Genomic DNA, 14,676 nt, shown 5'->3' on the forward strand with positions numbered 1-14,676 from the left:
CCATGGAATTACCCTTTTCTGCATGGAACACCAGCAACTTGCTTTACAATTCAGGAATTTTATCTGATAGATTATGCATTGTGAAGATGTTTTTATCTCTAAGTTAATTCTTCTTAAAGATTAATTTTGTGAAAGACACCAATGTCTGCAGAAAAACATGGTGTGCTATCGACAGAATGCTGACCTACATAGAGTAGGGAGTGGGGAAAACACAAATTTCCTGTGCAGCCACCAGTCTTCAGTAACCTACAATTTCTTGTAAGATACATAGACTTCTAAAGAAAAGTATTTGTTTCTGAGCAGCAGTGCAGTTACAAATTACTAACTGCTGTGCAATTAGGTTTTTAATACACTGGAGTGGGTCATCGTCACCCTTGTGCTTTTGATATGAAGGTGTATCTTTCATGGTTGTTTCTTAATCATACTGAGTTTTCAAGGTTAAACAGATCAAAGCTTTTTCATACTCTTTTTATGCATATATTACAGTGGTTGCACAAGCCTCTTTTGGAAGGAAGGCTTAGTATGAATTGTGAACCTCTGGGATCAAGTGTCAAGCTGTGTGGCACAACTAAACTTCCAGGCCATCTGTGTACTTCAGCCTTATTAAGTAAAATGGTACTGCTTCAACTGAAAAATAGTGTGGTCCATGGAACTGATGATGCTGAAAGAACGAAAAATGATAATATAAGTAAGTTACAATGGTAAAACTCCAAGGAATTTTATTTTATAGTAGTTGTAACCTGAATTGAAAATTAGAAATGCATAGTTAAAGTTTGGCATACATGTGTGAGAAATCATCCTTTTACCTTTTGTTGCTGGTTGGTTGGTTGGTTTTGTTGGGGTTTTTTGTGTGGTTTCGTTTGTTTGTTTGGGTTTTTTTTGTTTGGGTCTCCTTAAAAAGTATTTTTTTATTCCTGGGACCTGTTTTGGTTATGTACATCCTATCTCAAGAGAACACTGAATTGGGAGAAGCATGCATTTTCAATGAACTTCAGATTTGTTCATTGCCAAAACACAGCATGCATTGGCATGAGTAGGCAATAGGAACTGTATCCCTCCCTTGAGGGTTTAACCATAATGTAAACATAGCTTGAGATGACAACTTTTCTTAATTTTCAGAATTCATGAGATCAAATCTAGTTTCCTTTTATTTTCAAGAATGCTCAAATTAAATGCAGCATTATCAAATCAACAATTCTATCTCAAAAAATCTCACCATGATGAGAAGTGTAATTGTTTAGTGTGGGTCTTCGTAAGCTAATGAAGGAACCACATGTAGCTGTTATGAAATTTGCTTGGTTTTCTTCTGGACTTAGGTATTGATTGCCTTTTTGGCAAGAAATATGTATTAAAGAAAAGGGGGAGAGCAGAAAGGATGAGAAAGAAGGAAGCAGCAGAAAGCAGAAATGCCATGCCTCATTTGCTTTAAAATTTCTTGAATATCTAGAATATTGCTGTAGGCTTTTTTTCTCCTGTATTTTATGATACAATGGCAGATATCCAGTTCATGCTCTGAAACACCTAAGATTGCATGTAAAAATAATATCTTTAATGCATTGAGAAAGCAACAAAAACTTGACCTGAAACTTCTTGCTTATGCAAGTTGATAGTCATTTATAAACAACAGCTGTTATTTAATTAGTTGCAGAACTGTTGTATTCATTACAATGGATTGAAGAATTGGAGAATCCTCCTGATCTTCTTCTGGAATATCTTCATATGTTAGAAGAGATGCACATCACATATGAGGAGTTCAGTACTCTCAGTAGTACAACTAGCCTGCAGCAAACTCTATTGGATAGGTATGTGGGAACAAGTGAAACAGCTCTTAGCTCTGTCTTCACAGTTTGGATTGTACAGAGTGCCACTGTATTTCCATCTGTGTGTTGATTCAGAATGCATCCAAATGCTTTTGTGGTGAACCATGAGCATCTCTATATATTAACCAGGGTGTTTTTTCTTTGAAGGTCAGAGGAACACGGAAGACTGTGGTCCTTAACCATGGCCAAAGTGATCCGTGCTGAGAATGCTGTGTCCTGGGAGAGGAAGGAATTTTTCAAGACAAGAGAAGGGTATCTTAATACTGCTGCCTATAAACTTGCAGTTTGTTGTGAATATTGAGAGTGTGAAATGATCCTGATTCTGACCATTGATCACTGAACTGAGGGCTGAAAATGAAGTGATCCATGTGTGTGGCATGTAAAAGTCAGACTTGGTTTAACATGTGGGATTGGTTATGTCAGAGTAGATTACATGATTACCAACTAACTGATACTTTGTTTCCTAGTTCAGTTTTTCTGTTTGTTTCATTCTCGGTGTTTTGCTTGTGTGAACAGGTTCCTTCCATTAACAGAGGGCAGACTGCATACACTTCAGTGTTTATCACCTTTCTTAATTGAGGAAGAAAAGAGGGAACTTGTCTTCCACTGTGTGGCCAAACTTATGACATGTACACAGACAGAGCATACCAGCACTGATGGTGAGTATGTTCTTACCTCAGTCTAGTTCATTAGAAATTAAGAACATCATTTGTAATGTTTGCTTTTAGATAAAACATACTTACTATAATATTGCTTTTCCTAGAAAGAAATGCTTTCTCAGTTTGCCTATTTCTTCTAGACTGTTTGGCATAGTAATTTTCTGCCTCATTCAGAAAGTACAAGCTCTACTGCCAGATACAAAATTAGAATGAAAAGGTTTAGGCTGATATTATTAAAAACATCCTGATGTTGCTTCTAGTTTGATCTATCTTATATAAGCATGTCTGTAAATATCAGTGTTTCCAGTGAACCATTTAGGCTTTACACAGCATGCAAAAATATTACTATTGTCAACTGGTCATGATGTCTTCAGATGCTTTGCCAAGAACTCTTTCACAGTTTACATGTAATTTTTGAGTAGCTCCTCCAACTGAAGACTACTCTACATTAACTGTCTGCAGCTCTGGAAAATTACTTAAGAGGTGGTTGAGATGGATTATGATACTGCTTTGAATATAGCCACTTAATTTGGATCTATGTTTTCACAAACTTGCTGCTTTTCAAGAAAATTATTTGGAAATGCTCACACACAGTCTTTCTGTCTGTATGAATCAGATGTCATTTCAGAGGAAAGTCCTTTCTGGTTTTGTCCCTTGCTGCTTTTGTGTCTTCTTGCACACACTATTATTGATCAGTCTACCTGAAAACTGAAATGTAGGTTTTGTATTTTGTGACAGAACTGTGCTTACTTAAATTGAAAGAAACCTATCTTTGGTTACTTTAAACTGTGGACATCTGTCCCTTGGCAGTGTTCTCAGGATTTCAGAGAAGTTCTTCAAATGGATGTTCTTCAGGTGTGAAAGTTGTCACTGTTGGTGTCATGCAGAAATTGAGAGGAATCTTAAAATTCTCTACTGTGACAGTTTCCTACTCTTTCAGCTTCTTTGAGGCTTCCTGCCTTTCTAAGTGAACCAGTGAGGCAAACAAATGTGTCTGTGAAACTCTGAACAGAGGAAAATGGAAGAATCCTCACTCTTCCTCTGTTATGGAGGCCTTTTATTTGTAATTGCCCTCTCCCTTCTACTACTTCTCTGTTTTCTAGGGATTCCTGAGCAGAACATATATGTCCAAATTACCATTACGTGGGATGTAGATTGTAGGCTTACTGTTTCAGTGGTGTCTTTCTTTTCCAGTCAGCTGAAAAAAATTGCTGCAGAACTTGTTTAAGTGAAGCAGGGGTTTGTCTGGTTGGTTTTGCTATGCATGTGTGATACTTCACCTTATTTTTTGTCATCATGCTTGTTGGAAATGTTCATTTTCTCCAAGAAATCTAGATAAATACAGTTTTTAAAAATGGAAAATAGTACTAATGCAACAGTTGTACTTCACTCTAAAGTAAAAATTAACATTCTGACTAGAACTTCAATTAACATTCCAATAATATTAGAATTCACAACTTTCAGTTGCATTGTCTTAGTTATCTGTCCAAATTACTGCTTAGCATTCTGTATTTTTAGTACCACAAAGAAATTTCAATCTTAGCAGGTATCTTTCCTTTTTTTAAAATTTTATAAACTATCACTTTATCTTATAGGAGCTGGTTTTTTCTAAAGTTTGAATTGGATATTTTATTTTGATTTAACAGTGGCATCTGTGGATTAAGTGTTCAAAGAAGAAAGCTTAGGTATTGTCCAGACTGTCTTACAATATTAAAATTAAGTTCTGTTGACACACGTTCTAATGTTTGTTGTGTCTTGATAACTAAGACTATTGAGTTTACATTTTTATTATGTCATAGGTGCATTTGGGTGTCTTTCCATTTTGAACTCCTGCTTGAAGGATAAAAGTATTGATTGTGATCATCTACTACCTGCAATACTGAAAATCATAATATCTTGGAAAAATGATAATGAGGACAGCTTTCTCTTTAGCTGGTGGGTGCAACTTTGAGATAATTTGCCTTTTTCTTTTCTTATTTCTAAGACAAGAGTTTAAAAATAGAGATTAGTTATTAATTCAAACAAAATCAATCTGTACAACAGCCATATACTGCTTTAATGTTATATATTTAAGCCTTTGTAGAAACCTTGGTTTAATATATCTGTTATTAGGTATTTACTAACTCTTAATGCAGAAAATTACGTGGATGGTTGAAGACTGGAAAACTGAGGAGCTTTGTAAGAGTTTTTGAAAGACGTGAACTGTTCTCGAATTTTATTCAGAACTGACAAACTTTTGCAGGTGTTGCTGGATATTCAGTTCCAAGTTCTGATTGCTTATTTTGGTAGCAGGAGGAAAACTTGCGTACCAAACTTAGGTGTCTGTCTTCTAAAATTCTGCAGCCAAAAATGTAACTTGAAAAGCTTCCAGCAGGGAGTAAAAATATATTGAGTGGGGTTTGTTTTGTTTTGTTTTTTGTTTGTTTGTTTGTTTGTTTGTTTGTTTTTTTAACTATAGTGAGAAAAATCCAGGCAACAAAGTTTCAGAATAATCATAAAACCATTGATGGGTTGGAGGGGAACTTAAAGTTCATCCAGTTCCGTGGGCAGGCACACCTTCCATAAGACCAGGTTGCTCCAAGATCCATCCAACCTGGCCTTCAACACTTCCAGGAATGGGGCAACCACAGCTCCTTTGGCAACCTGTGCCAGGCCTCCCTCACAAGGAAGAATTTCTTCCTAATAATCTAAACCTATAATGTATAATATTTGGACACTTAAGGGCTAATTATTTTTTCCTAAATCAGTAACTTAAAATGATTATTTTTCTTGCATTGATTTAATTAAAATTGCTAAAATTCATCATTTATGTAAATATATTGCTCGAGCAAATATGTAAATTATAGAAATGTATGAGTCTGTAATTCAGGAATCTTATTTAGACTTGGCAGCTATTGTAGCACTCTACCTTTGAAAGACAGAATATGAAAAGCACCTAGGGCACAGCATGGTGGTGCCAGACAAATTGGTCCTGTGAGGAGGAGTGAAGGCAAGGATATAAATACATCTACAACATGAAGCTGTATAAGATTTGGTTGTATTTTTATTGCAGCAATCTGAAAGACGCAAGTGCACAATTGCTTGGTTTCAACATTGAGATGATGCGTTACCTTCCCTTGTTGCTGAAATATTCCACAGCTCCTTTGGCTGATAACGAGTGGGACTTTTTGATGTGCTCCATGCTGGCTTGGTTAGAGGTAGTATGGAAGCATCTTCCCTTATAATGTACTTACCTTTTTGATTATTCCCTGCATATATGGCATGAACACTGTTATCTCAGCGTACCAAATACTTGACACAGTGGTAAAAAGAATTGCACAAAATCCTGTTTATGTTGGACTTTGGACAAATGCTGTAGATGGTTTAAAAGCACAATCAATTATACTGTCCTGTTTCTTTTTGTGTATGGAGGTATGTTTAGCTTACTCTTCAAGTAATACGATATTTAATAATGGCATTGGTAATTCGAGAATAATTTTGAAATGTCTGCTGTAGGTCTCCGTCTTGAAAAATAATATTCCTTTAAGACACAGTCTAACATGATACATCAAATTAACTGGATAAAAAGCTGTGTCTTCATTTCAATATCTAACTGATCACATGAAATATCAAAGTGATATTCTAATGCTGTTAGGAAAGAGGTCAGTAGTGTCAGTAGTCAGCAGACTACTTCTTGATTAATCAAATAAAGATACAGAATCTCACTCTCTGTCACTTATGCATTTAGAAGGGCAGGCTGGAAACTTCCTGTGACCTTTCTTGGTGTCAGGATTAATCTTACCTAATGGTATGTGCCTCAGAACTATTTATTTTGTTTAAAAACAAAGAAAGAACAAACTTCTAAGAAAATCTTGTTGTGTAGACTAAGTAGGGAATATTTTTAATTGATAATGATTCTCCTTTTTGACACAACTAGTAAGAACAAAAACAAAAAGAAAGGAAAGGGAATACTCTCCTGATAGCCACTTCAGTAATTTCCAGTTTTTAGTAGCATGTTGTCCATTGAATTTTCTTTTTGTCATTATAAGGAAGGTTATATAATGGAAACAATCCATGGTTCTAAATGTTGGTGATTCATTGGAAATTCATTTCAGGAAGTCTTATTAAAGTACTAATTCTACTTTAAATACACCTTCCCGCCCCACATAATTTTCAAACGGTTCTTGCAATTAAATCATCTTTGAAATTACACTTCCTGGTGTAGACAGGAAATGTGAAACACATTTTAAAGCAATTTTATGGTTAAGGAATCTTCCTCTGTGTTTATTTCCTCCTAGACAACAAGTGAAAGCCGTTTGCTTTACCATGTCCCGCTTGTGCAGATTTTTGCTTGTGTCAGTTGTGACTTGGCATCTGCCCTTAGCGCTCACTTTGAGGCTGCAGCTCCTGACACTACTGCAAATCTTCCTAAGAACTTGGTCAGTGAATGGAAAGAATTCTTTTCTGAGGGAATTCACAATTTGCTGTTACCTTTGTTGGTGAAAATCACAGGCAAGTATATGATAAGGGGGTAACAGCCAGGCTGTTCTGAAATAGAACTGAACAGGCTACATTTCTGAATATAGAGTTTATAGGAATATAGGAGAATACAGGAAAATAGACTTTATAACAAGTTAGTTTTGTAACACTTACATGCTAATTAGTAAAGTGATCGCATGTAACATAGAGATTGTAAAGATTAGATGGAACCTGCCAAGTGCAGTCCTGAGTTGTTTCCAGCAGAGCTTGTTTATGGTATCAGCTATGCATTCTGCATCACAGCTTGCTTTCTTTTAAATAGGAGAAACCACAAATGCATCAGAAGGCTCTCTTCAGAACTCTGTGTTAACATCTTTGGGTGAAGCTCTAACTTACATCTCCAAGGACCAGTTGTTAAACCATAAGCTGCCACCAAAGTTTGTGGCAGGCCAGAAGACAAATCTTCCAGATAGACTCCAGACTCTGCTGAACACACTCTCTCCATTGTTGCTTTTCCGGGCTCGACCTGTGCAGGTTTCTGTCTACCATATGCTGCATAAGTAAGAAGCAACAAATTTTTCTCTCGTCGCCTCTCAACCCTTCTGCCCCTGTTTTTTTTGAAAAATGTGGTATAGAATATGCACTAGTAGCAAAATTATGTTCCATTACGGGAGAGAATCTTTAACTGGGCAATTTGTGTTCTTTTTTGGAGGGCACTATATAAAACTATGAATGCTAACGTTAATTGTATTAGCAGGCTTAATAAAGGTATTTATTTTTAGCCCTTCTCTTAGTACTCATAGAATCCTAAAATGTAAACTGAAATATCGCAGGTTTGATTTGGGCCTGACACTACCAATAAATAGGGTGATATTTTTATTTTCACTGATCTAGATAAGAAAATTAATATAGATAGGTAGAATTCTTGTGAGCTTCTTGGATATTTCTAATACCTAGAGAGACAATACACAATTTGAAAAGTATGTGCATTTGGCTCCCCAAAGTGTAGACTGCAAGGCAGATGGCTTAAGCCAGCCATTATCATTCACTTATACTGAGGCAGAAATTTGCAATAGCTTTATTCCAATAGAGAATTTTATTTTAGCATGACCTGGCAAAGTAAGAGGTCTAGAAAGAGAAGTGAGCAGGGATAAATGCTCATTGGCTGTCACTCGTGAACCATCTTTGCAACAGTGACATGTCTCCAAAAGATTCTGTGTTGTTGTTAAGGAATAACTGCCATTATTTTACTGCCTCTCAGTAATGCTGACATTGATAAGCAAAGAACTGTGCATCAGATATATTAAAATAATTTATTAAAAAATATTTTAAAATTAAACCTGATTTCCTTTCCATATTTCTATAGATTAATGCCTGAGTTGCCTAAATTTGATGACGAGGATCTCAAGTCCTATGGTGACGAAGAGGAGGAATTGGCACTGTGTGTATTTTTTCCCTCACTTTTTATAAGACTGTCTTACATATTTTTAAAATGTGTTAAAAGATGGAAATTTGCAGCAGAGTAGCTGTTAGCCAGGAGATGTTAAAAAAATCTCATAGCTATGACAATAAGGCTATAAATACTTAAAATATTAAATATTTTGGTCCTATCTGCCTTTGCACTAAAACTGGAGACAGTATTTAGGTGCAGTTAGTGGACTAAATGCCATATATATGCTTTATATTAGAAAATCTTGGCAATTTTTTACTTGTATTTGGAATGTGTCCATCTGTGCAGGGAATTTCAGTTACTTGAAACTGAACAAAATTAATCTGTGTGTTTTATACAGCTTGAATCCAGTGAAGTCTCTGGTTTGAAGAGGGAATGTGGTAACTGGTTAAAATTCCTTTTTAACCTCAGCCCAATGATTAATACCTTTCCTAACTGCAGAGCTGCAAAAGGCTTTTCAACCCAGAGCCAAGAGTGATTAGGAGGTCATTGTTCAGTTGCTCCTTTGTTGACTCCAGAAAAAGCAAGCAAAGTAGCTAATCCATGACATAGGTTAAATCAGCTAAGCCATAGACCACTCCCAGATGAAGTAATCAGCATTCAGTTTAAATTCATCTCCTAAGAAGGTAAAAACACTAACTATCCCATTCAGGGGAAAAAAAAAATTTAAAAGAGTAAATTTTCCTGCAATAAAAGACTGATTTTATGTGTTTGCACGTATAGCTTTACTTTCATGACTTTCTAGGAAGGCTGTGAACATAAATTCAGTTCATGCTGTGCTCAAGAGTTCAGTTTACTATTCCAGATAACATTTTTCCACAGATCACCTCCAGCAGCTCTTATGTCTATCCTGGCCACTCAAGAACTCTTGCTGGAAAACATCCTGGAATGCATTCCAGTTGGAAAATCTGCAATTATTCAACCCCTGAGCGACGAGTTCTGCCTTGTTCTAGGTTATCTTCTCACTTGGAAGTTAACATTAGCTTTCTTTAAAGCAGCTTCTTCTCAGGTATATTTATAGAGTTTTTTCTTTTTAACTGAATTTCTTAACCTATTTATTTAGTTTCAGTCTTGAAGTTTCATCCAGCCTTTTTCTTTTAATTATGTAACTTCTTATCCCTTGTTTTTGTGAAATTAGTGAAAATTCTGAAAGCACCAACAGGCTTAGATTTCTGCACTGCTGTATTTGAGGATGGTAAAATTAGAGCAGTGAAGAACTAAGATTCGTGAAAATATGACCCTTGCATTTTCAAACAAGCTTGGTACATACTGTAATCTTCTAATCGTGGTGCAGAGAACTAAACTTACCTTCTAAACATTACTTCTGAATCACAGTGTTGCTCTTCCTCCCTGCAAGGACATATTTATATTATTTACAGAGTGAGCTGTATTTGATGTGTTTTGTTTTTTCTGTGATTTGTTTTCAATGCTACCAGCTGCGAGTTCTCTACTCACAATACCTTAGAAGAACTAAAAGCTTGAATAAACTGCTTTATCACTTGTTCAGGCTTATGCCTGAAAATCCTGTCTTTTCTGGGCCAACTTCAGAAGTTCCAAATAAGGACACAAAAACCTTCTTTACTGAAGAGCTTTGTTTAGATGTTAAAGGTTAGTAAAATTGTATTTGTGCCTTTGAGAGAGTTGTTATGTTTAAATAAGCTTTTTTTCTTAAAAATAGTTATTTAGAAAATCTCACCTATAGAACAAATACACAGAGAGACAAATACATACACATATTTAAGAATCTATGGCTAACACTCCCCATTTGAAACTTAAACAAAGTTGACATGTTTGTCAGAGAAACCAAGCAAAGCAAAACCCAGGAATAATACTTTGCTGCTATCAAATCCTGAATGTAATGATTCCAAAACACTAGAAATGTGTGATCTGTTCTGTAACTATTGCTGGTAGATATATTTTTTAATATTAAATAAAAAAACTTACCTTTTCTTGTATTTTAATATATAAATTTAAAATGTTAAAAATACTTTAATATATATTTTTAAATGTTTGAGATGTTGAACTGTGTGTTGTTTTTGTCATGCTATTCAGAAGACACAGTTAATCAGTGATGATGAGAGAATATGTGCTGCTTTTTTAAGCTGAGAAACATGAAAAAGAGAATCAGATTTTTAAGTCCCTTTATTGAATTTTTTTAAATGTAGTGTCACAGGTATAAGCAAGGAAATGGAGTTTCCATTTCTCAATTTTTTTGCTTGGACATCACTGTGTGTTGCAGAACAATTTATCTGGATGACAATAAGAAAGAGTTACTAACATGACATCCCAAGGGAAAGTCTTGCTTTATTTCATCATAGAATCATTAAGACCTCTGGGATTATTCACTTCCCTGGGCAGCCTGTTCCATTGCTTATCCACTCCTTCAGCAAAGAATTTTTTCCTAAAGTCCAGCCTGAACCTCTGTTGGTGGAACTTGAGGCCATTTCTATACATATCTGCAAAGCTCAGCTGTCCTTCAAACACCTTATTTTTTGTTTGCTCCAAAGTGAGTTTTGTGATTTCTACAATATAAAATTGTTGTTGATTCCTGGTGTCAACTTGGAGTTCAGTCTCTAAATTAGAAGGTGAATTACGAGGTGTGGAGTGTCAGGCTAAGGAATAAAGAAACCAGCGTGGCAAAGAATAGCTGAGTCAAACAAGCCCTTGGAATAGCAATAATAGAAAAATGTACACGAAATTTTATTGGAATCAGAATTTTTTGTATGTGGGGGCACCAAACATCCGTCACTGATGTATTCCGAGTATTCCAATCCCTTTTCTTTCCCTCCCAGGCACAGGTGTGCTGTCATCCCAGATCCCACACTTGGCCTGCTCCGTGTACCACATCACACTGAAAGATCTGCCAGCCATGGTGAGGCTGTGGTGGAATAGCTGTGAGAAGCGGGTCTTCAATGTTGTGGATAAATTCACAAGCAAGTATGTCAGCAGTGTGCTCTCCTCCCAGGAAATATCTTCTGTTCAGACTAGCACACAGTTATTTAATGGCATGACAGTAAGACTTTTTCTCTTTTCATTTACTTGAGTTTTTTGCAAACATTTCAAGAAATTGTACTTCTTAGAACCAGACTTGGTTCTGTTTTATATGATTGCAATTTTGTTGTTCTAAATGACTGATTAACATAATTTTGCTTGGTATCAATAAATTAAATTGATGTTTATTAATATTCTGCTTGGAAAAACATGTAATAATGGATTTCAGGATGCTGAAGAAGTTGAGGAAGTAAGTGGAAGATACTGCTATCAATATACTACTTTCTTGTTTATTAAAAGATGTAATCAGTCAGTAGATTGAAAAGTGGCTGGTAATTTCTTTTTAGTTTACTGAGATACGAGTACATTTTTGTTTTCTTTAAAAACAGTGTTTACCTGATCAAAGAAAATCATTTAGTGTGTATAGTAATGTATTTATAGTATATGTATATATATAAAGTCTAGAGATGGTAAGTATCTCTGGCATTTTTTAATATGTGTCATTTTCTCCAAGGTAAAAGCTCGGTCTGCAGCACGAGAAGTCATTGCAACCTATTCAGTTGAAGATATCTTTATTGAACTAATAATACAGCTTCCATCAAATTATCCCCTGGGATCCATAACAGTTGAGAGTGGAAAGAGGGTTGGTGTGGCTGTACAGCAGTGGCGCAATTGGATGCTACAGTTAAGCACCTATCTTACACATCAGGTGAACTGAAATAAAACTCCTAGTTTTGAAAACTTTAAAAGTCCTTACAGCAGAAAAATATTCCAGTGTTGTATAGATCCATGTAATAGATCTCATCAGTAGATTGCAAAGGCCTTCATACAGTTGGGTCACTCTTACCATCTGCTTTTCTCCAGATACATAAACAGAAGTAAAATGATCAGCCTACTAGATCCTGTTAAATCCAGAGCCCAAGTTGAAAATTTAGATCTCTTAAGATGTGGGCCAGTGTTTATCCTGTGTGGCAGTATCATCTCAACTATAATTTGGAAAAAATCCAGAAACAACAAAAATCAAACAACAACAACCCTGTCCATGGAATTCTCTAAAAGACTGATGTTTGCTGAAATTGCATCATCTGTGGCTAGAACAAAACAAAGCAGTGACTCAAAGTTTCAAAATCCCTTTTTAAGTGCTCCTGAATACACTCTTCCTGCTCACTTTTCTGTAGATCAGAGTATTATAAATTATGCACTGCATGTATTGCATGTCATTTTGGATTACAAATCCTTACAGCTTTGTTTCCTTCATGTTGTTATGACTACAACAGGAAGAGTCCAAAGGAGTTCTACAGTATTAACAGCTCTTTTCCCTCTGTTAGAATGGAAGTATTATGGAAGGCTTATCTTTGTGGAAAAATAATGTGGATAAACGTTTCGAAGGCGTTGAAGATTGCATGATCTGTTTTTCAGTCATTCATGGTTCAAACTATTCTCTTCCCAAAAAAGCTTGCAGAACATGCAAGAAGAAGTTTCACTCAGCTTGCTTGGTAAGTACCTGGAGTAAATAGCTATAAATAGGCAAAATATCATAGAATCTTAGAGCAGTTTGGGTTGGAAGGGACCTTAAAGCTCATCTGTTCCAAACCCCTGCCATGGCCAGGGACACCTTCCACTCCAAGCCCCATCCAGCCTGGCTATCCATATAGTTTAAACCAGAAACTTACACTGTATTACCAGCAATTTTCCACTTTGTCATTGGAGTATCTGGGGTCACCTGCACTCATCAATTATTTCTGTGGATTTTGTACTAAGATGTAAGGGCAGGTAATGAGAGAGGAGCTGCTGCACAGTGTGTGTCTAATATGTGTATATACAAATACATATGTACATATACACATGCATACATGCACGAATGAAAAGGGGTTTGTTACTGTTTGTTGTTGGTTTTTTAAAAGTATAGTTAATGTTTTGATAGTTACATTCACAGAATCACAGAATTAACTAGGTTAGAAGAGGCATTTGAGATCAAGTCCAGCCTATGACCTAACACCACCTTGTCAGCTGGGCCATGACACTGAATGCACATCCAGTGTTTTCGTAAACATCTCCAGGGACAGTGACCCACCACCTCCTTGGGCAGCCCAATCCAATGCTTAATCACTCCTTCTGTGAAGAACTTCTTCCTATTGTCCAGTCTAAACCTGCCCTGGTGTAGCTTAACAAGACAGATGCCTGGCAATAGTGGTTATTATTGATGATGTGCTAGTGTTTCTGATACTCTGCTTGCCTTCGTCTATTAAACAGATGTATTTCTCTTTTTCAGTACAAATGGTTCTCATCCAGCAACAAATCCACATGTCCACTCTGTCGAGAGACATTCTTGTGAAACAAAATTTTCTTTCCTCCTTCTGTGAGCTAAATAACAGATAAAGAGCAGGCAATAAACTGTATGTTGAAAGAAGTTAACTTATTTGAAAATGTGTCAGTTACTTTAAATTCTTCACTAGTGGAATATGACACATATTTACCTCTGGACTGGCTCTTTGTAAATTTGAAGAGTCTTCTTTGATATAAAGAAATACATAACAATAATTTATTTTAATTGGTATATTTTTAAGATATATTTAAAAATTCAGAAACAATGCAGAGTTATATCTGAAAAGTGTTTAAGCCACAGCATAGTTGATTAAAACATCTTATTTTAGGCATATTCTAAGATGGCGTTATGTAATTAACCTGGGTGATACCTCTTAATAGAACAGCTGAATATAACGTAGGTGGTATAAAGGTTTGATTTTTTATTATAATGCATTCATAATAGTCCCTTTTATGGGAGAAAAAGAATGTTGTTGCTGTTAGACATTAAGGCATGAAACTATGGTGATAATTTTAAAGCATAAAATATAAACATAGCCTCTTCTAATAAACTGAACTTACATCTTTTAAAGTTTCTTTTTCCCAGAACTCCTCAACCATTCAGTAGCCTAAAATCATGAAAACCCAGAAGCCCAACTAAGTAGAGAGACCACAATCATTCCTGCATGACACCATTGATTTATTGCTAATTGGCTTTTAAAGAGAACTGATCAGTCCTTGTTTGTCTTCATGAGCTGGCAAATTAGCTATCACCAAGTGTCTATTGTACTTCCACTGTCCTAGAATAATAAGGACTCGTAAGTGAACATGCAGATGTATCAGAATTGAATAGCCTTCAACTACACATTTTTTTCATGCCTTTTTTTTAACAGTGGTAGCATACTAGTATATTCCAACTTGGATGGTATTTGTGGTGGGTTTCTTTGAAAAGTCAATAAAAGTGGGGAATAAATAAATTTTCTCAATCTCTGTA

General features: G+C 35.7%; 1 protein-coding gene across 2 annotated transcripts in view; it reads left to right on the plus strand.

Annotated features, from left to right (window-relative positions):
• LTN1 (listerin E3 ubiquitin protein ligase 1) overlaps positions 1-14,676 on the plus strand; it is a 30,242-nt gene extending 15,566 nt beyond the window's left edge. The window contains exons 16-30 of one of the 2 annotated variants that reach the window (XM_063393659.1): positions 487-688; positions 1,643-1,802; positions 1,968-2,072; positions 2,337-2,479; positions 4,279-4,414; positions 5,532-5,676; positions 6,757-6,970; positions 7,260-7,497; positions 8,304-8,378; positions 9,210-9,396; positions 9,824-9,995; positions 11,180-11,400; positions 11,893-12,087; positions 12,707-12,874; positions 13,651-14,676. In XM_063393659.1, coding sequence (XP_063249729.1) covers positions 487-688; positions 1,643-1,802; positions 1,968-2,072; positions 2,337-2,479; positions 4,279-4,414; positions 5,532-5,676; positions 6,757-6,970; positions 7,260-7,497; positions 8,304-8,378; positions 9,210-9,396; positions 9,824-9,995; positions 11,180-11,400; positions 11,893-12,087; positions 12,707-12,874; positions 13,651-13,713 — 2,424 coding nt within the window. In that variant the 3' untranslated portion in view covers positions 13,714-14,676. Of the gene's footprint in view, positions 1-486; positions 689-1,642; positions 1,803-1,967; positions 2,073-2,336; positions 2,480-4,278; positions 4,415-5,531; positions 5,677-6,756; positions 6,971-7,259; positions 7,498-8,303; positions 8,379-9,209; positions 9,397-9,823; positions 9,996-11,179; positions 11,401-11,892; positions 12,088-12,706; positions 12,875-13,650 lie in introns of those variants that run through there. The other variant, XM_063393660.1, reaches the window with a different exon arrangement.

This window comes from Prinia subflava, chromosome 3 (genome assembly GCF_021018805.1).
Source record: "Prinia subflava isolate CZ2003 ecotype Zambia chromosome 3, Cam_Psub_1.2, whole genome shotgun sequence".
Lineage (NCBI taxonomy): Eukaryota > Metazoa > Chordata > Aves > Passeriformes > Cisticolidae > Prinia > Prinia subflava.